The 26793-nt window shown below is 37.1% G+C and overlaps 1 protein-coding gene across 4 annotated transcripts in view; it reads left to right on the forward strand.

The window, feature by feature from the left end:
- The window catches only part of LOC127502379 (disks large-associated protein 2), a 162176-nt gene that overhangs the window by 79873 nt on the left and 55510 nt on the right, over positions 1-26793 (forward strand). For 2 of the 4 annotated variants that reach the window (XM_051875291.1, XM_051875292.1), the window contains 2 exons: positions 11879-12035; positions 13450-13669. In XM_051875291.1, the coding sequence (XP_051731251.1) occupies positions 11879-12035; positions 13450-13669 (377 nt within the window). Of the gene's footprint in view, positions 1-11878; positions 12036-13376; positions 13670-19078; positions 26097-26793 lie in introns of those variants that run through there. The other 2 variants (XM_051875294.1, XM_051875293.1) reach the window with 2 other exon arrangements.

Genomic DNA, 26793 nt, shown 5'->3' on the forward strand with positions numbered 1-26793 from the left:
CTGGTTTAATAAACAGTGACAATGAAACAGGCCTAGAGTGTTTGGTGTACCGTATTATAAAGTAATGCTTTACTGTAATCAGATGATTACGTTTTTATTGTAATGAGGCATTATTGCATATTCAAACCTGATAATATATACAGTGTATATTTATTTATTTATTCATTTATGCTACACCAGGGTGCAAAATGTCCCAGATTGCGTATGCAACCCGGTTCCCTGAGAAGGGGAAATGAGACACTGCGTCATGGAGTTGATGCTATGGGTAAACGCCATCAGCATGACCAGTGTCTGAAGCACATGTAACAAACGCTAATAATCATTGGCAGACGGCAGTCCATGACGTCACACGCGGAGCGCCAGCTAGTACGAAAGGGCACCTGAATTACACGTCATCAACTCTTTTGTCTGAAAGGGTCATGAAACCCTAATACACATTTTTTGAGATGTTAAGAGATATGTATAGGTTGCACATCAATGAATACAACAATAGCAATCATTATGTTTGTTATTAAGAGAAAAGTGGTTATTTTTTCGTTTTTCTGAGCTATTTCATTCTTCCAGTTTAAAAAGCAAAGTTGAACCAACATCATGAAAAGTGAGGTATATGCGATAATTCGGAGTGGTGATTGGCTGCAGTGGCTGGAGACATGTCTACGATATCAGTTTCTAAGCTTTTCTCTACATTATTCATAAAAATTAACTCTTTTAATCCAATCACTGTTCTGTATTATGCATGAGATGGCATTACAGTGGAGAATTCAAATGTCACAAAAAACATTTGCAGTGCTATTTGTTCACCTTCCTGTTTAGATGTCCTGTTTCCTCAGTACAGCAGCACAAAAGTGTTTTTTACATTTGCAATGGGTCAGAGCTGGAGTTTGACTACCAACACATAGAAAATATGACTGTAACAATATTTAACATGTAACAACACATGGAGCATGCATGAGATTGATTTCTGCGTGGAACACCACGATGATTACAGATCATATCCGGACTGGAGCAAGTGATTTATGGAAAGATTTCATATACTCTCCTGCTCCAAACATGAACCAGCACTGTGTATGTGCACATATTTCATCTGATCATGAACATCTGATCATGAATGTGATGACATGATGAATTATTATGATAGACAGAAGACAATGATGAGGACTGAAAATATAGCATAAATTTACTCTACGGATTACTGGATTCAGAAGAGCATCAACCCCATGGGTGCATCCCATGTGACTCATATAGTGGCACTACTCCCTAAGCCAATACTCCCCCTACTAGGAAAGATCCTTCTTTGCTCTACAGCAAGGGAAGTCCTGGCTGTTACACCTTCCTCCCTCCCTTGCAGGACAGGCCTCAGCCCTATATGTCCCCAAGAGCAGAGCTTTAAGGGGAAAATACCCAACATAGCCTCAGCTATCTCAGGCGTATCTCACTTATACAACTTATACCCTGCCCTGAGTGAAAGCACTCTACCTAAGACCCGCTATAGCTAGCACTTAGTCTATTTATTTTAGAACTAGACCATAGTATGCAATGAATAACAAGTAAGGATGCCCTGCAGGCGAACTTCCTCTACTTATTAGCATTGTTGAACCCAGGCCATAGTAAAGCACCCATCCAAAGGGGAGTGATATCCCTCCTTCAAGACCCAACAATATTTGGGGAGGGAGGTAAATGAAGTAGAGGGAAATTATAATGTCCATCTAATTTCATTCACCTTCCATCAACTCTTAGGACCATCCAAAGGGGAGATATATCCCTACCAATATTCAGGAAGGGAGGCAAACAAGAGAAAGGCTGGCTGCAGTTTGCCAGTAACTTTTATCCACCATACTCCAACCCCAAGGAGGTAGCAGGGGAGCTTATTTCCTACTTAAAAACCTCAATACACTGGGGGAGAGCAGCTCAACCCTGACCTTAAATAAAGGCACTTCTCCAGCACCCGCTATAGCTAACGCTTTACTCCAGCGCTAACTATAGTATGCAATAAATAACAAAGAGGGACACCCCGCAGGTCGCCTACCTGTACTTGTCAGGTTCTTGAAGATGGGTCATACTAGGGAGGCCTATAAAACACTTATCCCAAAGGGGAGCATACACCCCTACTTTAAGACCCAACAGCAGTTGGGAAGAAAGGTAAAAAAAAGTAAAGGGAATCTATACTGTCCTACATAACTCTGTTCACCCTGCATCAACCCTAAGGGGTATCTACCAAGCAACCATCTACAGGGGAGCATTCAATTCTACAAACCCGATTCCAAAATTGGGACACTGTACAAATTGTGAATAAAAAAGGAATGCAATAATTTACAAATCTCATAAACTTATATTTTATTCACAATAGAATATAGATAACATATCAAATGTTGAAAGTGAGACATTTTGAAATGTCATGCCAAATATTGGCTCATTTTAGATTTCATGAGAGCTACACATTCCAAAAAAGTTGGGACAGGTAGCAATAAGAGGCCGGAAAAGTTAAATGTACATATAAGGAACAGCTGGAGGACCAATTTGCAACTTATTAGGTCAATTGGCAACATGATTGGGTATAAAAAGAGCCTCTCAGAGTGGCAGTGTCTCTCAGAAGTCAAGATGGGCAGAGGATCACCAATTCCCCCAATGCTGCGGCGAAAAATAGTGGAGCAATATCAGAAAGGAGTTTCTCAGAGAAAAATTGCAAAGAGTTTGAAGTTATCATCATCTACAGTACTTAATATCATCCACAGTACATAATATCATCCAAAGATTCAGAGAATCTGGAACAATCTCTGTGCATAAGGGTCAAGGCCAGAAAACCGTACTGGATGCCCGTGATCTTCGGGCCCTTAGACGGCACTGCATCACATACAGGAATGCTACTGTAATGGAAATCACAACATGGGCTCAGGAATACTTCCAGAAAACATTGTCGGTCAACACAATCCACCGTGCCATTCGCCGTTGCTGGCTAAAACTCTATAGGTCAAAAAAGAAGCCATATCTAAACATGATCCAGAAGCGCAGGCATTTTCTCTGGGCCAAGGCTCATTTAAAATGGACTGTGGCAAAGTGGAAAACTGTTCTATGGTCAGACGAATCAAAATTTGAAGTTCTTTTTGGAAAACTGGGACGCCATGTCATCCGGACAAAAGAGGACAAGGACAACCCAAGTTGTTATCAGCGCTCAGTTCAGAAGCCTGCATCTCTGATGGTATGGGGTTGCATGAGTGCGTGTGGCATGGGCAGCTTACAGATCTGGAAAGGCACCATCAATGCTGAAAGGTATATCCAAGTTCTAGAACAACATATGCTCCCATCCAGACGTCGTCTCTTTCAGGGAAGACCTTGCATTTTCCAACATGACAATGCCAGACCACATACTGCATCAATTACAACATCATGGCTGCGTAGAAGAAGGATCCGGGTACTGAAATGGCCAGCCTGCAGTCCAGATCTTTCACCCATAGTAAACATTTGGCGCATCATAAAGAGAAAGATGCGACAAAGAAGACCTAAGACAGTTGAGCAACTAGAAGCCTGTATTAGACAAGAATGGGACAACATTCCTATTCCTAAACTTGAGCAACTTGTCTCCTCAGTCCCCAGACATTTGCAGACTGTTATAAAAAGAAGAGGGGATGCCACACAGTGGTAAACATGGCCTTGTCCCAACTTTTTTGAGATGTGTTGATGCCATGAAATATAAAATCTACTTATTTTTCCCTTAAAATGATACATTTTCTCAGTTTAAACATTTGATATGTCATCTATGTTGTATTCTGAATAAAATATTGAAATTTGAAACTTCCACATCATTGCATTCCTTTTTTATTTACAATTTGTACAGTGTCCCAACTTTTTTGGAATCGGGTTTGTACTTTACCCTAACATAATGGGGAATATAGCTCAACCCTGGGAAAAGATACTTCAGGATATCAAAGCGGATCAAGAGAGATGCAATCAGTCTCTACCCACAACCACTGACCAAAGCCATTCTCACCTTGGGTGGCATGTGAAGGGGGCAAGACATATGCACATCCTACAACCTGATCTGAAGTATTTTTGCTAAAAATGTGCTAGGATGCATAAGCAATCAAACACTGTTCAGTGCACAATATGATACAAGTGACAGAAAGAGTGGTTTCTAATTCCTGCAACACCCATGTCCCAACACCCTCCTCGGGTAACACCACATTTAATCAGTTAGGTTGGAAGTGGACACAGAGCGGCTTCCTGAACCTACATGAAAGTTGTTTTGCAGAGCTAGCAGGAAAATCCCAAAAGGGAAAAGTCTCCCGTCAGACTCTACCCTAAGCTTCTCCACCCAAAGCATGGGTGGAGCTTTCCACAGTGAATGCATCAAAATTAAAGTTTTCAGTTCCCTCGAGAGCCAAACTCGCTCCGTGCAAATGCTAGATTCTTATCACTCAAGACCGAATCAAGCAATAACAGTCTCCTACCATAAATGCAATGCCATGAGTGCCTCCCATTACCTCGAGAGCCAAACACGATCTGTGCAAATTGTTAGATTCTCATGCCTCGGGAGAGAATGAAGCAAGGACAGAGCTTACCGTGAATGCAACACAATGAGAACACCCAGCTTTTACCTTATATGCACATACAAACAAGTGGCTCCTGAAGACAAAAAAATAAATAAATAAATAAAAATAAATAAATAAATAAAAGCTGATGACATGTAACTCAAGTGCCCTTTTGTACTTGTGGGCACTAAGCATGTGATGTCATGGACTGCCATCTGCCAATGATTATTGGCTTTTGTTTACACTTGCTTTAGCCTCTTTATGTACAAAGATCACCTACGGCCCCAGATTATTGTTGTTCAACATTCACTGCACATTAAAACATCACTCTCTTACTTGATCTGGACAAACTGAGTATCATTAGAAAGATTAAAGACTCCAGCTTCAATATTTGACCACTGTTTATGATAAAACTAGGTTGCAATGACATTAACTTCTTAATTTATGTCAGGAGTGCAAGATAATCGATCTGTATTTTTTATTTTTTTTTATATATATCTTTTAAATAGAATATCAACACGCATTTGAATTCAGTCACGTCTGCTCCAGTTTATTTGTGTTCACATAGATGCACTGTACAGCGTTCATTAGGGCTCTTAGTCGAAAAACTGCACATATTTGAAGAAATATTGATTTATTCTCACGTTTATAAAATATTTTGCTATACAGAATATCATTTCTATTCATTTCCCACTGAATTATGCGATCTGAAGAGCTGAAAGAGCGTTCAGAGCAAGCTCTGTCTCTCCTCTTCCTGGTTTGCGTCAGTTTTGATCATAGCGCTCTCTCATTTGGCATAGAGCTGTCAATCATCTTACGTGACCACGTTCCCTTCTGCATGCCGCTGTCCTGTACACTTCCTCGTTCTGAGCTCAGTGAAGAACAGACCCAAAGAAACATATCTACATTTGAAACAAGAAGCTAATAAACACACAATTACGATAGAATATGGTTTGTGTGTGATTTTCATGCGATTTGGGGTATTTTTATATCAATAATAAATGTTTACATTATAAATGCTAAGCAGGTGTAGCGATTAGCTGCTTATAAAAGGTTAAAATAACATATTTCAACATTATTATATGACTAAAATCCACATTAGATTGTGATCGGAAATTAATACAAACACTTGATGGTAATTTAAAATGAGTTTTGAGTATAAGTGCAATATTAATCTTTTTAAATTGTGTTACATAGCTTGATGCACCTGTCACGCCAGGAGCTATTCTATTTCATAATTTAATTTGTTAAAAGAATTCACATAAGGTCTCAAGAATATGCTTTTTTTTTTCTTTTTTTTTTCTAGAAAGACTTTAGATAATAGGTGGATTAATCTATAGTGGGATCAAAGTGGTGTATGTAATGCCAGAATAAAGGATAATAATGGCTGAATACAAACAAAAGAATAATGATAAAAGAATAATGAAGATTAAGTATCATGCTGGCAGAGGTGTGAAAGGCTCATTGAGTGAGAACAAAAGAAACTGGCCTGGTCAAAATTGGTCAGTTCTCCTCACCAGACATTAGTAGGTGTTTACAGGGCAATAAAATATTTTATTAGCATCTTATCAGCCTTCTCTAAAAACTCACATGACATGTCTTAGGAAATGCTTAATAAAATTCATAGTTTTAGAAATATCATCCTCAGATTTGAAATGAAGCATGACCACACTTGGGCTTCACGTTAATTATGGTTACAAGTTATAATACCAAATGCACATAATATTTTTATACATTTAAAAATTGTACAGAGAAAGTACAAAGACTTGCTACTGCCAATACATCCACAGACATGCTGCTGATGGAACACATATAACATACAGGACAGAACAATATGGCGCCCCCAAACAAGCAGATCTACCACCAAGACGTGCTGCTGCTGCTCCGAAGAGCCATGAGAACACATGTTTTACTATCTTTGTGTGCCTGAGCATGCTTTGCCAAATGGCTTAACATTAGTGGGCTACGCTATGTGTGGCTGGTCCTGCTTTGCCGAATGGCTTAATGCTAGTGGACTGTTATGTGTGCCTGGGCCTGCTTTGCAGAATGGCTTAACGCTAATGGACTATGCTATGTGTGCCTAAGCCAATATGGCTCAAACTTTAACAAATTATATCACGTTGCAGGCTGATAAAGATAAAAAAAAGAAACCCCCAGCAACCACCTAAGCAAATAGTATGATAATTTAGTGTCATTTGATAATTGACATTGTCAAAAACCTTTATCCTCCAAATTGTATAGCTGAAATTGGTTTGGAACAACAGTGACTCTGACACTGCATACAGCTGACATCATGAAAACACTGCCTTTGAAAATAATGGTGCCGTTGGAGGTTTCAAGCAAAATGATGAGCTCCGGTTGAAAGTGTATACATGTGCGAAGCCTATTTCTCTTTAACGTGTTCTCATATCCGCAATGCTTATCCGCTGTATTCTCACAGCACACTACAAAAAACGCTTTCTGTTGCTGCAGCATAAACACGATCACAGTTGCCTATATGATTAGTAATTAACTCTGTAAAAAAAATGACGCTTGGTTTAAAACTTGTGTATGGTTGTTCATTAGGAATTATGCAGACCACGCAATAATGCACAGCGATAAGGAGTTAAAGAACGTTCACTTATCTTAGACCTTGAATTTCAGAAGAAGTAATGGAAGTGTGCTGCAAACTCTTTCTGATAGCATGCTGCAAAACTGCTTACAGCAAACACAGAAATGAACTATTTTAAAGTTAAGCAGCAAGCTCATTGGCTGCAGAATCAGTCCTATCAGCTGGAGTCATGTTAGATGATGTCATTGTTTGCAGACTGCATTAAGAACCTATGAGCCTGCACAATTTAGAGTTTCTTGACTGAACTATATATTTATGTCTATTCTCACAAGTGAATTAGGTATTTTTTTTCCTGAGTTCTACTGACGAATATAATATGATATGAATAATCCAGGGAATTATTAGTGAATGAGACCCATTGTTTTGATGAAAATTGTTTATTAGGGCCCAAGCACCGATGGTGTAAGTACCCTATTGTAATTGCTCAGTCAATTATTCTTCTTCTCCGAAATGAATCGCATTTTTGAGGGCCTAAACATGCTCGAAAACTCATGAAACTTTGCACATGCGTCAGAAGTGGAAATTTATGTCTGATGTGGGTTTCAGAATTAGGTGTGGCAAAATGGCTTGATAGTGTCACCTACAAAATTTCAATTAAGCGCCCCTCGCGCTACGTTTCACATACAGGTATGAAATTCGGTAGACACATGTAACAGCCCAATACCTACAAAAAAGTCCCTGGGTGCAAAATCTGAAAACCCAACAGGAAGTGAGATATTTTGAGTTTTCTCTGCAAAATTTTTGCAGTATTTTGCCATTTCCAGACATTGTACTTTAATGAACTCCTCCTAGAGCTTTATTCAGATCAACATCATATTTGGTCAGTCAAATCTAGAGGCCTTTGCGACATTAAATTGTGAAGATCTTGAGTTTTCACTGAAGTGCGTGTCCGTGGCGGCCTGACAAATTTTGATGTTTCGCCATGAAACAGGAAGTTATAACTCGGGCATGTAACCTGGCCCAAAGACATCTACATGGCAATATTCAATTACAGTCATAGCGCCACCTGTGGGTAACAGGAAATGACTTGTTTCACACTGTGATTAATTCCTCATAGAGATTAAACCAGATAAACACCATACGTTGTCAGTCTAATCTTAAGGCCTTAGTGATGTTAAATTGCGAAGATCTTGAGTTTTCGCTGAAGGGCGTGTTCGTATCGGACTGACAAAGTCTGTCTGGAAGCTGATGTAACTCAAGCATACAATATCCGATCTGCCCCAAACTTCACATATGTGATAAAAGTCCTGACCTAAAGACATCTATATGCCAATATTCAGTTAGTCATAGCGCCACCTGCTGGCAACAGGAAATGACATGCTTTACACTGTAATTCACTCCCAGAAACACATTTCAATATGCCACAAAGTACCAAACATACTAGAAATATGTTAAATCATACATCACTTGGCTAAGTGCTAATATTTGCGATTAACGCCACAAAACAGGAAGTTGTTGTAACTCAGGCATACAATGTCTGATCTGCTCCAAACTTCACGTTTGATAACAGTCCTGGCCTGAAGACATCTACATGGCAATCTTCAGTTATATTCAAAGTGCCACCTGCTGGCAGCAGGAAGTGTGGCACTTTAAAATGACTTTGCCATAATTCTCCTGTATTTACTCGCTTACATGCATGTCGCCCACTGTTCACTGTTTTTCTAAGGCCAACGGGTGGCAGTGAGCCCTGGGTGCGAAGGCCCTTTCATCGCTGCTTGCAGCTTTAATTTATTCTTTGATTTACTTGATTTACTTAACTAAGGTTTGTTTGCTTTGCTGTATGTACAGACAGTATATGAAAGAATGAAAATAATGGGTTTACTTTTACTTGGACTTAATTTAACACTTACAGAAAAGAATAGAAATATGAAATGTAAGTTATGCCCTGGTGGGAAAAAAAAAAATCTCTTAATCACATTAAATAGCCCAAGCAATTTGTTGAAGCACTTGATAGAGCAACATAGGTACATAAAATAGTAAAATTGAGAACTGTTCAGAAAGAGTAACTCGTGAAGTCATTTTATAGCAAGTAATCAAGTCTACAAAAAGTTATTGGCAACTGACTACTTCTTGGAGTAACTTCTCTAATGCTCTTAAAGAACATCGGCACATCTCTGTGCGATATTAAGGATTGTGTAGAGACATTGTCCAGATAGGTAAGAAGGGCATCTGTTTAAGTGCCAGGCGACATTGCTGAAAATGGAAAACAACATGAAGCACAATGTGTCTAGGTTGCTCCAGAGACACCAACAAACGCTGTATTTCCCAAAATAGTTGCTCTGTGTCTCACCTTGTTGCCTATAAATCTTGCACACTCAGAAACCCATAAGGTGGGGTTCAAATAGCTGCTGATGTCACAGTAAAATACAATCATTTTTACATTTGTGTTCTAAGCGAACATTTGGCAAGGAAAAAGAATCAGTCATCATGTCAGTTACCCATTACCCACAATTCTATGTGGTATCATTAATTCATTTTTTTTAACTCAATATTTAATTGAATAATTTTAGAATAAATGAATCTTTCCTGTTTGCTGGTTAATAGGTTATTTTGAACAAATATTTCACCCAAAAATGAATATTTCACCCATTTATTCTCTCTCATGTCTTTCCAAACATGTATGGCATTTTTTATTCTGTATATTGGTCTATTTTATAAAAGTAAGGGGAATCAGGATGTCAAGCTCAAAAAAAAAAAAAAAAAAAAAAAAAAAAAAAAGAGCCCCACATATTGGCATTATTTTTCTTGGTTTACTCCTAACTTTGATATTCACGTGAAAACTTGTTAGGAAAGGTCTATTAATCACCATTATCTGATCACGCTGGGGTATATTAGTTTAGTTATGTGTCATTTAGCAGATGTTTTACCTCTGTTGAGGAATGACAGTCCTAGAATAACCTGGTATCTTGCTGAAGGCAACAGTTAAAGGGATCTCAATAATTTTCCAGTTCACAGGCCACACTAACCCTAGGATTAACCATTGACATTTAATAGACTTGAGTTTGTTGGCTGTGGCTCTTTATTTTATGGTTTAGGCGTATGATGTTGGTGCTTTACTTACATGTTACTTTCTCTATTCCAGTAAATTCAGCCTAATTAATCAGCTAACAACTATTGAATTAGTGTCTATTATTACAGATAATTACAGACTTAAATCACAGCTTCTGTTTTATTACGTTCTTACACAGTATCGTGATCTCTGTTCCTTTCCATACACGTTATTAAAATACGGCATACACCCACAGGATTTCATTGACTGCATTTCTAAAGCTTTAGCCTACATTAAAAAGGTTATTTTGATCATTAAATGCACAATTGTTTTCTAAATCTCTGCTCATTATGTATTGTAGTGCTGTTCATAAATGTGCAGCAGAGGTTTTCATCTCTGGCCATTTCCTTCATGAGTTCTTAGTAATTCTCTAACTGTCTAATATCTTTGAATAACTTGTGTGTTGTAAGTGGATTTTTGGCTAATTTAGTATAGTTGGGTTGCATTATGTTGGCTGGGAGGAGATCATTCATTAACGAGTAGGAGGGCACAAAGAGGCAAACATTACCTGGCAGGATGTTTTTTTTTCTTTTCTTTCTTTCTTAATTTAAATGAGATACAAAGTCTTTGCTTGAGTGTGTGGTGAAACCATATAGGGTAGGAGGAAATTATATGACTGTGTCTCTATCTTTTGGATTATGTTTAAAGGTGAAGTGAGTAATTTTCTGAATGTCAAAACACTTTCTCCTATGCCTTAATGCACTTAATTGCACTGGCCATCTTGTAAACCATTTAAAAGCTGATTTCCCTAAAAAGTTTGAGCATCCCAAATATCCAACATAGCAAAATTGGCTCAATCAGTGATGTTGATTTGGGAACGGGATCTGTTTGTCCAAACAATAGTAGTAAGAAGAAAAAAAAAAAAGTTTTTGAAAACAGTCATTATTTTTACGATTACGTTTGGTGATTCTAGTGCCCCAGAAATTATAAACTTCACTTTTAAGGATAAAGGATTTCAGATCAAGCTTTTTTTTCCTTTCATGTTCCTATGAAAGTAGTTGAGAATTCACGCATTAGCTGCTGATGAGAGAATTGAGGATGAAGGGAACGCTGTTGATGCCTTGGCAGTGAAGAAGTGTTAGAGGCTTCAAAAGTGTCATTTGCTCTCTCCACACTTTCTCTCCTGTCCATATGGTTGCCTGGCATTTTCTGCTGACAGACAGTTGCTGTCCGTGTTTCTGAACTGAGACTAGAAGCATTGAAAATATGTATTCTGAGGCCTCAATGTAACATGTCTTATATGTCTTTCCCCTGACAGGTTTCTGGGTTAGGCCATCATACCATATAAAGTCCAAGCAATAACCTTTTATTGTTTCATGTCCAGGAAAAATAGTAAAAATCAGATGGTTGATAACATTAGTGAGTTATTTTTGACATAAAGACTAATCCAAACACTAATCCAAACCATACTGTATGATGTTTATTTAGCATCTTCTGGGAAATAGTTTGCTTGCAGCATCTTAAATGTTGTGTTTATCTGCTTTCATATGTGGCCTACAGGTTTGCACTTAAAATGTCTCACATTTGGGTTCATGACAGTAAAGCTGTTAACTAAGTCACTTTATCTCAAATCATATCTTTAAAGTTTGCCGAAAGTTCACCATTGATGGTTATTCCAGAGTGACCCTTCAATCTAATTTTGAGTAGGCTACACTTTGGCTACATTAGTTTTTGGTTGTTCCCTCCATTTAGCCCGGGCTACCACTTGCAAACAGCGAGAGATATGCGCCCTCACCCCAGCGTGTCTCTGGACCCAGCAACCAACTTCAACCCTCCACAGTTTCGCTCCAGAAACCAGAGCTACATGCGTGCAGTCAGTACCTTCAGTCAGGCAAGCTGTGTCAGCCAGGTGAGTCCAACCACTTGCAACACCACACGGCACTGACACACAGGTACAAGCAAGGACAATCTACTTACAGTAAGTGGTTTCAAGCAGAGGGCTTTAGCTGTACTTCTTGTCTGAGATGTCCTGCACTTTTCCCAGATTGTGACTCGAGCTGATGAGCCGAAGAGTAGACTTTCCTGTAGACTTTATATTATCTTAGGTCAAATTATCTATTATTGATTAAGGGCTTTCCATTTAAATCCGTCTTAAGGTGTTGACTAGTCATTAGCTGATCTAAATTTAGTCCAAGGTGGTTTAGGTGGTTGAACAGCTGAACTACTAGCTGGGGTCGAGTATAACCTGGTAGGTTATCTTGGTCAACCTGGTTGGGTTGGTAGACCACCTTGGCTAAGCTAGTGGGGAATAGGCAATGTAGGTGGTTTAGGTGGTTAACCACCATAACTGCCAGCTGGTCGGCCAGAGAACAATGAGAATTGGTAGACTGCCTTGGCTAAGTGACTGGGGAATGTGTTGAGTTGATTAACTGTGTTCCAAAACTCAACTTGATTTAGATGGTTTAGGTGGTTGACACCCCCAAATTACCATTTGACAGGACCAATGAGACCCCGTATTTGGTCACCCTGGTTATAGCTGGTGGGCCATCTTGACTAAGCTAGTGGGGAATAGGTTGAGCTGATTAACTATGTTCCAATACCCAGCTTGATTTTAAATTGTGATGTCAGTTTAGCTAAATTCTGTTCATATAAGCCATTGTTAAAACAGGATATCAGAAAGCTGAAGTCAAGGTCTGTTGAGCTGTGGTGGTGTTAGTTCTCTTGGGCTTTAGGTAGGTAGCTGTTTATGGGCTTTTATTGATGGAGTAGGTTACAATTGAGATGTTTATGGAGGTTTTATGAAACATGCTAACCATAAATATATTGAAAAATGTTTTTAATTAGGGTAGAGTATATGTTCAAACATCTGTTGTAGTGCTAGAGTGACTTACAGGCAGTAATTTAACAGTTACATAGAAGTTTAGAATCTTTATATAATTTAGCTTAATATTGATTTGGTTTGATTTTTGTTTTTGTTTTCTTATCCTCTTGCTTGGTTTATGAAAATCTTTGCACATTAAGCTTTCTTGCTGTCTGCTGCTGTTGACTGTTGACTGTGTTATTTTTTCCTCCGAAAGTTCTTCAAACAATCTGCTTTTCTTTATTTACCAATTATGAGATGATATTCCAGCCTGAAATGTTTTCTCTTATCTTGTTGCTTTTTGACATAATTCTACTGAGACGTTCAAGGTCGGAAATTGCCAGTGGTATATTCCTCCTGCTAACACTCCTTCATATTTACTGTGCAAAGGGGAAGAATCAAAGTGAGAAAGAGAAAGGAAGAGGAAAAATTAAGGACTGCTATTCCTGTTTTTGTCTCTCAGGTGAGTGAGACTGAGGTCAATGGCCAGTTTGAGTCAGTTTGCGAGTCCGTTTTTAGTGAAGTAGAATCCCAGGCCGTGGAGGCCTTGGACCTGCCCGGCTCTTTCCGCACTCGAAGCCACAGTTACCTGCGTGCAATTCAGGCTGGGTATTCCCAAGATGACGACTGCTTGCCTTCAATGACATCTTCTACTGTCACTTCAACTCTCAGATCCACAACAGGTAACCGTATGCCTCAAATCCCACCTGAGAGAGAGAGAAAAGGCTTAGAGCACATACTCGCCATACATTCAGCACATGCTGAACTACATACTCTGGCATACCTACATATGTACAGTGGGATTCCCTTGTGCTTGAGAGATGACTGACTTGAATGTTGTTTCCGTCGGCTCCTGTCTGTTGTGTGTGTTTGCTTTTCTGCGTCTGTGCTCCCTGTGTGTTGAAAGACGGTTGCCTGCAATTCCCTTTGCACGAGTCATGCGTCCTTTTCTGGGCTTCTGACTGGTTGGGTCCGGTGGTATTGAGAGGCTAGACTGGGGGTCAGAGGGACTTAGGCAGCTGAATATGTGACATCGCACACTCCTGAAGACACAACTAAGCATGCTTTTAACTAGCACAGCTGTCCAGAGCATGCAACACACCATGGGGAAGTGTTTTCACGCAGAACAGAGAGTAAGGTTTAGGTTGGGCAGGTTTTAGACATGTTCACAGACTTTATATTTTGCAAATGGTTGTATTCTCTCTTCTATATTCAGCAAATGGATTAGTAATTGAAAATAAAATAAATATTTCGGTTCAGTTTAGTTAACTTTGAAAGCTGTTTCAGTCCTGAATGCACAAAGCAATGACTGTGAACTACAAAAACAATGTTATGTGATATGTGTTGCATAAAACATCTACATTGGTGAGTGGAAACAAATTCACAATGCGGGGTCAAAGAGAAAAGTGCAATAAAAGTAGCTGAAATATATTTGATGAAAAACTAGCATCTAATTAAAGTGTCTAAAAAAAAAAAAAAAAAAAAAATTAGAGCAATTTGCACTTGTTTGTTCAGTTCTCCCAGAAAGAAATGTCACATTCTTACATAAACTAAATGCTAATAAGTGTTCAAGACATAATATTTTGATGAAACTGAATCGGTTTGTTAGATATAGTTAGTTCTGTACACTAAACCAAGCATACAGTAAGACTTTTTTTATAGTAAATATTGATTTATTGTATAAAAAAAAAAAAAAAAAAAAAAATTAGAACAAAACTCTACTTCTTAAAGATGTCTTTTAACTATAGGGCGTATACCGTATTTTAAGTTTCACTGTTATATCGCATGTGAGAAATTCTCCTGTCGCAGAGGTGAAATTTTAGTGGTTTGTTAATGTGGTAATTGAATTAGCTAGTGTATTATGATTTAATAATCTCTCTATGAATTCAAAAACTGGAGCTGAAAACAAATCCTATTATCCTAATCCAGTTTTACCATTAATCCTAACTAATGAGTAATTTTCCCCAACCTAAATGAGTTTAAGAAGTCCTGACAGAGCAGGTGTGGAGGTTTTGTGCAACACATACCCATCAGAAAGTGCGTCACGTGTCACAGTTTCTTTGTGCAAGCAGAATGCCTGTCTCCACACCCTCCCCAACACCCCTGCTTGTGTTTGGTGTACACATGGAGTAAAGCTATGAACCCTATTGAAATACCACAAACTGATGTCAAATATTGTGACATTAAAAATACCTTTTTTTTTTTTTTTTTTCAGTTGTTTACATTTTTTAAAACCAAAATGCTCATTTGTTTTGTATGATTTGTTTGGTCACTCCAGTCAAACTTTGTTTCTTTCATTTAATGTGGGGTTCTTTGTGTTTATTCAAACTGGAGTTTGATTTGATTGGACCTTCATACTGTCAAAAACTCATACTGACAACACACTGAAGACTCTAAGGAGAAAGGAGAGCTCTCCAATCCCACCGTCTCACTCTGCTGAAGTGCTTTCACCACATATGGCTCTGTACGCAATCCCTGTCAGCTCAAGTCAACCGGCTGTAGGACAAAACCATTGTCTCAAAAGGATTTCATCCACTCTGTTTCACTCTGGAGGACTTCTTGTTTCAGCAGTCCTGTACTACTTTGGTTTTACAAAAAGAACCATACTTTGTTTATGTGTTAGAAGCTAAATTAGATGCTTTCTTCCCTTAAAGTCCTTTAAAAACTTAACTAATTCTGGTATTGATGCTCTCTGGTTCTATAGTTAATAGAAAAAGCACTTCAAAAGCACTGACCTATCAGAGAAATGTTATCAAGCATACCCCATAGATTCACCAAGTAGATGAAGCTAAATTTAGTTGCCGCTAAAATCAATGGGAAATATTGAGTAAGGTGTTGGGTGTTCTGTGATGGTGGAAAGGGAGGGAGGGCGGCATGGCACCTCAGCCATCACAGGAAGGAGATCCAGGGGAAAAGAGCAGCTGGAGGGATGCCTGTCACAGGTATTATAATGTCAACACGCATACATCTTTCAATGGATATGTGTGTTTTTGCACTGCCTTCTCAACTAAATCAGGACTAGTCCTTTGAAAGACATATAACTAAAGGTCAGATTAGGGACAACCAGTGTTCAGTTGCCAAAGTAGCAATGCTTTTCCATGAAAGGCATTCACAACTTTTTTTATTTTTATTTTATTTATTTATTTTAATGCTGTTGATTACCACAGAAAATAATTTTGACTATATTAACAAAAATGTCCTTACAGTAAGACATGCACTTACAATAAAAGTCTATGGGGCAAGACAGATTTAAAAAAAAATACAAATGTGAAGATTATTATTTTTTAATGATATTATCACACTAGTCTCATGTTAACATGTATAATGTTTACAGATGTGGTGATATTTTTGCAACAGTTTGTGTTTATACTGGTGCAATGCCTTGCCTCAGAAATTCATTGTAAGTATATTACTGTACGTGCAAAAGCATTTTTGTTTGTTTGTCTTTTTTTAAAAACTGAGGGATGAGTTAAAATTCTGTGGTAATCGACATCATGTCACAGATGCTGTCACTACAGCTTAAATTAAATCCGGAACATTCCTGTAAATGACTGAATGGGAAAATCAATTATTTTTAAATTTACATTTTTTTTTACAGTCTTTTTTTTTAAATGACAATGGATGGATAGGTTTTCTTAGAATGTTTAAAAAAATGATTGGGTCACTTTTAACATTTTTCTTCATTTTTATACCAACCTTGGCATCCTTGGAGGACAAACGTGGCCTGCAAAATGCGGTTGGAAGTAAGAGCTGGTGTGGAAGATTTCAGCTGTGATGGACAGTGGGATTGCAGCCTCTGCCTGGTGCAGCCCTCACAAAGACATAACGGCGTTATTGCATTGTGTTTCTTCTTAATCCCGCCCCTATAATCTCCACATGGTCCAATCAGCTCGATAGATGGGCTTTTAACATATTCAATAGGGTTCATATCTCCTTGCCTGAATGATTGCGTGACATTTTATTGCCTTTTCATCTTTTCTGTTGCACCAAAAAAAAAAAAAAAAAAAACTAAAATCCTCCACATTTGCCATAATGCTCTGTGATTTGTTAAATGGATGGTTAATAGTATTGAACTATTGTTTTTTTTAATGGTTATGCTGTGAAGAGATGGAAAGGCTGAACAGATGAGATATTCTATGACGCGAGTGAGAAGGCAGTGTAAACACACATATGAAGGCTAAATGTATGTGAGTAAAAAAGTGAAAGACCCTGACAACACAGTGTGCTCGACTGCAATAAATTAAATTTAATTATTTTTTCAAACGAACACTTTTATCAAACCAGGGGTGTTTCTAGCCTTTCATCAGTACGGGGGCTCAGCCCCACTATCAAAAAAAAGTGTGCCCATGGATATTGTCTCACAAGCTGCATGTGCAATAAAGCGCTTCTTTGTTGTCGACAAACAATAGAAGACATTTGAAAGATAGATGTTTTGCTTCCTCCCCCTTACCTGATTGTAGGTAAATATCAACCTGACCCAGTGCTCTTTTTGTTTTCTGCTTTATAATATATCTCAAGGGTGTCAAATTTCTTGATGGCCACTGTCCTGCAGAGTTTAGCTCCAACTCTAATTAAACATACCTGTACCATCTAATCAAGTTAAAAAAAAAAAAAAATCAATTAAAAAAAAAAAATAAATAAAATAAAAAATCAGGATTACTAGAAATTTCCAGGCGGGTGTTTTGGAGCTGGCTGTAGCTACACTCTGTAGGACAGTGGCCCTCCTGGAGCAGAGTTTGAAACATGAAATATCCCTTTCGTATTTCAGGGTGAGGAACCACTGCAAAACAATTTAGTATTTGAGTGAACTGTCAGAATGAATCAAACTGAATTGTGAACAACTTCAGACCTTTTTGCAAACCTGTTTGTCCGATTAGATCAAAGAGTGATTCATTCGCAAATCTGGCATCAGTACACTGTAAAAAATAATTTTCACTAAATTTTTTCTTTTGTCAAATCAACTTAGATCATTAATTTGATTCAGATAACGTAATATTTTGAGTTTCTGTTGATTAAACCAATCGCCTTCATTGTATTAACTCAATTTTTTTATTTCAATGAACTCAAAATTTTAAGGCAACCAGGTAGCTTACTTTTTTAAGTTAAACCAACAATTTTTTTTTTTTTTTTTTCAGTGTAGTTCTGATTCTAAACAGCTGATATGAAGCACATGACATGATTGCTGACATATCAGAAAATGATTCTCATATTGATATTCGGTTGTTAAGTCTGACGTCACGCTGCAGCGCTTTCGGGTCCAAACGCTCTATCTCATACCATACACACACGATGTGGTGTAATACTTCCAAAAAATTATAATCATAACCTTTATCTCCATACCAAAATCCCAGATGGCCAAACAGTGATTCATCTTTTATAAATCGTTAAAATATTAATGTCTGTGACGCTGTGAGCACGGAGACTGTTGTGTAGACTGTAAGTATTTTAAATGTTTAACTTTGTTTAAATGTTTAATATGAATAAATAGCACTCATAAACGGCCGTCGAGGTGCCATTCTCAAGTGAAATAAGTCGAGGCTTGGACCCAGACACGGCGTTCCTTACGTCACGACTTAACAAGCGGATACATCAATCCCTTTGACAGCAGTATTTTATTGGGGCTTGTGCAGATATATTTATATTTAAATAAAATTGAGAGATTTCTGTCCCTCCATTGACAGTTCATGCAACTACCCCTTTGTCTTTTCAAAAAATTCATAAAGAGATCAAACAACTTATCCATATGAATCGAGTGGTTTAGTCTAAATTTTCTGAAGAGACTGGATCGCTTTATAAAAAAAAGTTTTGCATTAACAGCAGAACAGACTTCCCACTACTTTTTCTGATGAAACCAAAATCATATGTATAATATTTTTTCTTCCGTCTTTCTCCATACTTGGTACATACAAAGGTTCCTGAATTTATTACCAGGAACCAATGTAGTAAGCAGTTGAGAATGGTGTGTACAGGGCCTTTACTCACATACTGCTATGACAAGTGTTGACGTTAGATAAAGTGTGAGGTTTCGCAGAATTCCACAGCTGTTCATCCCTTTGAATTGTCCTATCTCTATATTCAAATTTGTCTTCCAGAGGGTTATGATGCAATGGAGGGCACCTCATTGCTAAATGAGGAAATGATTGAGGACGATGATGGCGCCAGCTCCTCAGCTTATCAAGAAATCGAGAGGTTTGAAAGAGAAAATGCTGCACGTAGTCAACACAGTACCAGTTCCACGGTCACGGCTATCTCTGTCCCTCCAACCTCCTCGCATGCCTACCGAGTTCCATGTCCGCCCCCGTCCCAGCCCCCACCAGATCCTCCCGTCCCACAGGCTATTCAGGCTTTCAAGGAGTCGGCAAACATGGTGGCTGCCTTCAACATGCAGTGGAAAGAGGAGATATCAGCAATGCGCTATGAGCTAGCGGAGCTACGCAGGGATGTCTGCGGAGAGCTCAAGACTTTCAACAGCAACTTCTTTAATTTTACCCAGTGCTATAACATGTGGACGATGTGCCGGGAGGCTGCCACCGGCACCAGTTCCACTCAGTCAAGCGAGAGGGTGTCCGTTGGTGTCCAGACTGGCGCTAACGGTCTGGTGAGACAAAATACTGCAGACGCTTCAGTAATGTGTCAGCCCGAACCGGCTGCCTTCAATATTTTTGACCTTATGGAGCCTCCACGCATTGAGATCACTGAGGGAACTCCTGAAGGAACAACGGCCACCAACAGCCCAACCAGCCCTGCCAGTCCTGATAGACCCACCACCGGCCCACCGTTGACCAAGCCGCTGGGAAGATCCAAATTAGACACTGGCAGGAAGAAGAAGAACTGCAGTCGAGCGGACGGTCAAAGAAGTGCCAGCCTTGAACTCTGGTGCAGAAAGTACACTAGTGGACCAATGTCCTACTTATCTCTATCATTCTGATCATTTTCATCACCGGACCAAGCATTGACTTCGTTTTTGAATCAACCCTACATACCTGGGGGAAACCCTGCTCCTGGAGAAGAGCTTGTCGCTTTTCTCTTTGCAAAGATGCCGATAGGAGAAGGTTCCGTTTGGCGAAACGGGGACAGTGTAGCTAGATGGAACCATTTGCTGTGCCGGATCATAAAATCTGTTTACATCACCACAGAAATGATTCATGAATGTTATTTGCATTGTAGGGAATGTCGCAATTTGTCTGACTGTCACTGTCAGTGTTTTGTTCATGGCTAAAGCAGTTCTTGTGTGACAGTGGTGAATGATCTCACCACTCAATCTGACCAAAAGAGGTTATGAATATAGTTGAAGGATGCAGATGGACTTTTAGATGGCAGTTTTCAATTTCTGAATATAATAACATCTGTGGTTAACTTTTACACTAACCATTTTGTTCTACAACATAAATTATACAAAGTAATACCTCTAATGTGAACTTTGAAACCACTGTGTGCTTGCTAATAAGTTGTTAAGAATTACAGTATGCATGATGGAACCCACTTTATATTAAGTACTACTATGTACATTTAAATTAATCAATGCACAATACAATTGCACTTAATGTGTACATGTTTTTATGTTGTACTTTGTAAAAACATTACCTAGATGTAATTACATTGCAATTACATTACCCCTATCCCTTAACATAACCACATGACTAAACCTGTCCCTAACCTTACCCGTATTACACCTCAATAGCAGCAAAAGTGTTTTGCAACATGGACACAAGTGCATTGTACCAACAGATATATCGAAGAGAGTACATAGTACTTAAAGACACCTAATATTAAGCTATAAAGCAGGACCACTTGATAAATTGGACTGCCATTTATATTTTTATGTAGCAACATTTTTTTTTTAAAGTTTCAAACTTCATGTTTGAATCATGACTGTGTGTAATTTATGCTGTAGAACAACATATTTGAACTCATTTGATATCTAAATTCTCTATTCTAAAAACCTTATAGAGGAAGCCCATTATATTGGACTACAAACGAAACCACTCTATAGCTGTCGCACAAAACTTTGCTTTTCATTTCAAGTGAAAATGAAGAACCATGTACAGCAATCATGTTGAGCTACAACAGAATCGAACATTGGAACATTAGTATTATCAGATTGGCATTCAATTCATTTTGAAAATCTACTTTATGTTCTCACTTTCCCAGGAATGTCACGTATAGATGGATTAGAAACCACTAAATTCAAATGGTACTTTAATTCAAACATAAGCCCTAAACATATTTACTGTAACTCTACTGTAACATCTGCAGTGTATAATTACTAGCCAATATAGTATATATTAAGTATCTGTGGACTATTTACAAAGTAGTGCTGAGTGGTATCTTTTTTATTAAAGTATTTTATTATTAAAATACTTTAATTAAGGATGGAAAGAGATGCAGTTTATTTCATTGAAACTATACAAAGATGAGTATCCCCCTAAATTTCAGATTTCTCTATGGCTGCTTTTTGACTTCTACTCTCAATCCTAAATATATAGTTACAGCTGTGCAATGTATCAGTAGTTACCAACACTAAAACATGGTATTATTTCAATCATTAGTATGTTTATAATTTAGAGAATTGATAGATAACGGAGTAAATTACTGTAGAATCACTTTTGTTGTGCCTTGTAAACCATAATTTATATTTTTAAAAATATGATTAACCAAATGACATTTCTCTTTCAAAGTATGTCTGATAAAGATTGAAACTTGCCACTCTCTTTGAATCATGTGATCAAAAAATATGATGTCCCTTCGTAAATATGATGTTAGAATATATACCACATAATATAGACCCACATTAATCACAAATAATTTCATAATTCGCTAAATGTGATTCTATTAGCATAACTGTCTTCTGCTCAGTAAGAATCCACATTGATGTACACATGTACAATGTACATGTACATGAAAAATGTACAATACGAAAAAAATAATAAGTCTTAAAATTATTGACTTATTTTATATGATTTGATTGACTGTTATTAGTGTAGATTTGAATATCAAATCAGGGTAATGGCATTTTGAGAATCGCCTTGTTATGCGCTTTTCTGAAATTATTTAGTTTTTAGTTGGGAATCCAGTCATTATATTTCATTTCATAGTTGTGTGAAGAGGAAAGTGCATTTGATCTATCAACATTTTTGCATAATTCTGCTGCTCCTCTGCACTCTGTTAATAAAAGATATAATATATGTGTAATAAAATAAAGATCATATTTATTAATTTAATAAAATGCATTAATATTTTTTTATTTCCTAAGGCATATTGTGTTTTTATTATTATTATTATTATAATTATTTAGGTATTTATTCAACAATTGCTATCTTCTGAAAAAGATTGTTATTAAAAATTATAAAGATTATTATTATTTTCATCAACTTATACTGAATAATAGAAATGAAAACTGACTATCGCTCAGCACTACTGTAGTTTTGTACTTTCTGCGTAGCTTCACAAAATGATTGCTTCTGTAATTCTCATACAATTTTTTCTCATAAATATTATGTAACTATGACCTTGACTCCCTTGCCAACAACAAACGTTTATTTGTTTAACTTATTTATGTTTTTTTTTTTTTGTTTTTTGTTTTTTAAATCAAGAATACAAAATGCGAAACAGATGCTGAATTACCCCTTCCTGTTATTTTTTCATGTTTTGGGATTTCTCCTAATCATTTAGTCCATTTCCCTGGATAGTGATTCTCCTTTAAAGATTTTTCATTTTAAGTCACTTGTTTTGCATTTAAGGGACCATCTGAATTTTTCTCCACAGGACACACATAGCATGCTGAACCAGTTCTATATGCACAAAATGTACATGCACCAAAAAACAAAAAACAAAAAAAAAAGATATTTAAATCAAATTATTTAATAAACATAACATTTATTTATTTAGGGGTTTACTTACAGGACATTCAATCTCAATGTGCCACTATAATAAAGTAAATGAGACACTGTGACACTTGCTGAAAAATTCTCTTTTAACCTCCATTTATAAATATAGTTAACATTGAAAATAGGTATTATGTTAAAAATATGAGATAAACATTCCTTAATAGAATATATTTTTATGTACTAGGTTTAAGTAGTTTATTTATAACAGAGGCTATATGAAACTATTTTGTTTACTATTAAAGAACTATCATCAAGCCAAAGTTTAAGGCAATATTTGTCTTTTGAAACTTAATTATATTTAAAGCCACTACTGAAAAGAGGGGCTTAATTTAAAATATTACAACAAAATTCATTATTTAGATTTGCCAGTGTTTAGGCATGTTACCTTGAGTGGAAGTAACAGAAGTTTTCATTCTTAAATAAGAATTTCAGAAATATAGAAATCACAAAATCATTTGTGATAGATGTTTCTTAATTTACCTTGAGTAAATGATGAAATTCACTAATTATCATCATTATACTTTAAAGACAGATTTTGTTTGCGCATTAGCATATCTGACTTTTCAAATACTACGTGTAGTTTTGTTTTTGTTTTTTTTTCCCACATCCAGCATTCATGAAAAAAACTTTTCAATGAAACCATCTAAGACCCTGTTTACACCTGGTATTAAGATGTGTTTTGGTCGATCAGATTACAAGTAGACGATGCTAAATACAGGTAAAATGTTCTGAGCTTGTCCATTTTCGACCACTTCCAGAGGTAGTCGAAAACACATTCAACCGGATTGCTCTCATAGTGTAGACGCTCATGTGGTCGAATGCATTCGAACAGCCACAAAAGACCACCTATTCTCCACCTGCTGACCTAATGCGTAAACATTACGGGAAGCGCGTTAGCCAGACGGGATTTAAGCTTTGTCGGCTGAAGACCCAAGTTTGGTTTGAAGACGAAGCACAATGTTCTCTCACCGTTCCTGACAGAGCAAAACCGAAGGCTGCTGCTCTATGCATGTTTTTCTTTCATCTCCGGTCACATTCATATGTATATTGTGTGAGCTTATTTCGTCCATTAGATCGAAAAATCTGAAAAGAAAAAAAAAAAAAAAACCTGCCCACAGACCCTCCCCTTGAAGAAATCAGGACAGAAGTGGTTGAAAGTGGAGAGATTAAACACCAGGTGTAAACGAGTATGCGTCTACTTGTGAAACGAACGACCAAAACACATCTTAATACCAGGTGTGAACAGGGCCATAAATCCACTAGCTCTATGCCACCTGTTTTATTTATTTTTATTTTTTCATTGAGCTAGCCAATTATTTGGCATTAAAGACACTGTTAGATGTCCTTGCTCCTTTGCAAAGCACAGAGTGGCACAGTTTGAATGTACTGACACCGTCATCACTAGTGATGTAATTTCTAGGCTTTTGTTTTTTTTTGTTTTTGAGCTCATTAATCTACGAATGGGGTCTTGCTGATGTGTGTCCTGTTGCAAATGGGAGATATTAATTTATTGTGGTAGGTGACAGTTTAACTGCTCTGATTGGCTTAATTAAAAGACTATGAGATTATAGCCTTCAAATTTTAAATCTTTCCTTTTTTTCACTACAATGGTGACAATGCACACATTAAAAGAATAGTTCACTCAAAAATTACAATTCTGTAATCATGTTTGCAGACTTATGTTGTCCCAAACCTGTATGACTTACTTCTTCTGTGGAGCACAAAAGAAGATATTTTTACTATTTTTGTCCATAATGAAAGTCAGATCCAAAACAATATTTGAGCCTATTTTATTGACATTTCATGTGACATTTTTCAAATTAACTTCTCTTGTGAAGAAGCAATGACATGAGGCTCAGCAAATGATGATAGAATTTTCATTTTTGGGTGAACTATCCATTAAATTGGTGAAAATATATTGATTGATGGATTTTAGAAGCATAACATGCTATTATATTGCAAATGTCCATGGTGTGGGAATCCATGATATGCTGTATATCTCAGCATAAGCTTTACCCAATGAGGGTTTAGCCATAAGAAAAAAAATTAACAGCTAAAAGGGCCGACTGAATTATAAAAGAAATTTTATGATGCGTTATTTAGTTATTGTGGTGTAAGGAGGACCTATGAACTGTTATTCAACATTCAGATATAATTTATTGGTTTATATTGCACTGCTTATATTTATACTTTCTTCTATAAAACAACTGAACCACAATAGGTACCATACTGTTTATACCTACAGAGGGGCAACAGACTGATGAATTGTTCCAGTTTTAATTTGTTTTTGATTTACTAAAAGACGTGTTCAGGGAATGAAAAGATGTTTGTTTAAAGGTGCTGATGATATTGCAGATGTTCTCTCAATCTTATGACCTTCTTTCATTCTATGCAAGTCCTGTGTTTTTCTGTACGAGTCACTGGCATGTGTCTATTTTATTTTAAACAGCACTTAAAGGGCCATGAAAATGAAGCCCTTAAATATTTTTTTGACAAACCTTGCATGAATCTCAGGCATTTATTGTAATCCTTTGCTTCTTTTGTTGCTGTTAATAATGTTGTTATAAGTATTTGCATATGTTTGTTATGCTAATTCATACTGTTTCAAAGTAGCAGCTACATTTTACCATTTTCAATACAGCAAGTAAAGAACAATTATGTACAGTATGGTTTTAAAGGAATAAGGCAATGCGTCCTCAGTAGCTGTGAAATTTACATGCCATGATGATGATTTATTGGGATAATGGGATTTAATGGGATCACCAGAAACCAAAAAGGATTTTTAAAAATGTAGCTTGCTTATAATTTAATGCCAAAACTACAATGAAATCATATGCCCCTCCATTAACAGATGTCATATTTGTTCAAACTACATTGTTATTATTTTTAGGACTGGAATTCTAATAAAAATATGTACTGAGATTCGGGGGACTTAATTTTCAGCCCAAAATTAAAATTCTGTCATTATTTACCCTCATGTTGTTCAAAACCTGTATGACTTACCACAAAAGAAAGCAAACCAAGGGTTTGGGATGATTTACGGGTGAGTAAATGACATAAATTTAATTTTTAGGTGAAATAGTTATTTAATGCTCCATAATTTGTTATGTGTGCTTCTCTTTCCAAACTGTGATTTGATTTGTTTGGATTTTTTTCAATGTATACATGCCTTATGTATTTTTTTTTTCTTTTCAGTGATAAACATAAAAAAGGAAATGATTAACAGATATTTAACATGGATTTTTTATTTAACATATATATAACATGGATTGTGCAGGTGTTTTCAGTCATTTGACATCAGAATTTCATGTGGGATCATAGCTATACTGCTGTGCTTAAAGATGTGTTGAAAAAAAGAACCACTTTGAAAGTATGTTTCTTTTATAAGTAAACATATTGACATAATAGGCATAATTAAAAAAATAAAAAAATAAATAAAAAAGAATATTACAAATGCATACACCTCTCCGACCCTTTAATTGAAACATTTAACCACATGCATTGAAGTTGCTTGCTAATATCCCGACCCTCGATGCCATTAACCCATAGTTCCCTTGCGAATCAAGCGCGGTGTCATGATGTTGAGACTATGGGAAAACTCCTGTGTGAGCTGATGTCTGAAGCATGTGTGGAAGCATACCAATTCTGCCAACAGCGTGGTCAGATGATGTAGTGCTAGCAGGTAACCGTAGGTGCACGTCACCAGCTTCTTCGTTACAAAACAACATAATGGCATTCAAGAATTACAAGCAGCATGTTCCACCATGCCCTTCCTAACGAGGGATGATAAACAAGATTTGTAATCTGCTTGGGAGTGGAGCATGCTAGGTAGGCTCTCTCAAAGGGGAGCAATTTCCCTCTTTGGGAATCTTTCACAATGAGGAAGCTCCGCTCATGCCTGGCTCTCCTTTCCAGCAATG

This window comes from Ctenopharyngodon idella, chromosome 20 (assembly GCF_019924925.1).
Source record: "Ctenopharyngodon idella isolate HZGC_01 chromosome 20, HZGC01, whole genome shotgun sequence".
In the NCBI taxonomy this organism is placed as follows: Eukaryota; Metazoa; Chordata; class Actinopteri; order Cypriniformes; family Xenocyprididae; genus Ctenopharyngodon; species Ctenopharyngodon idella.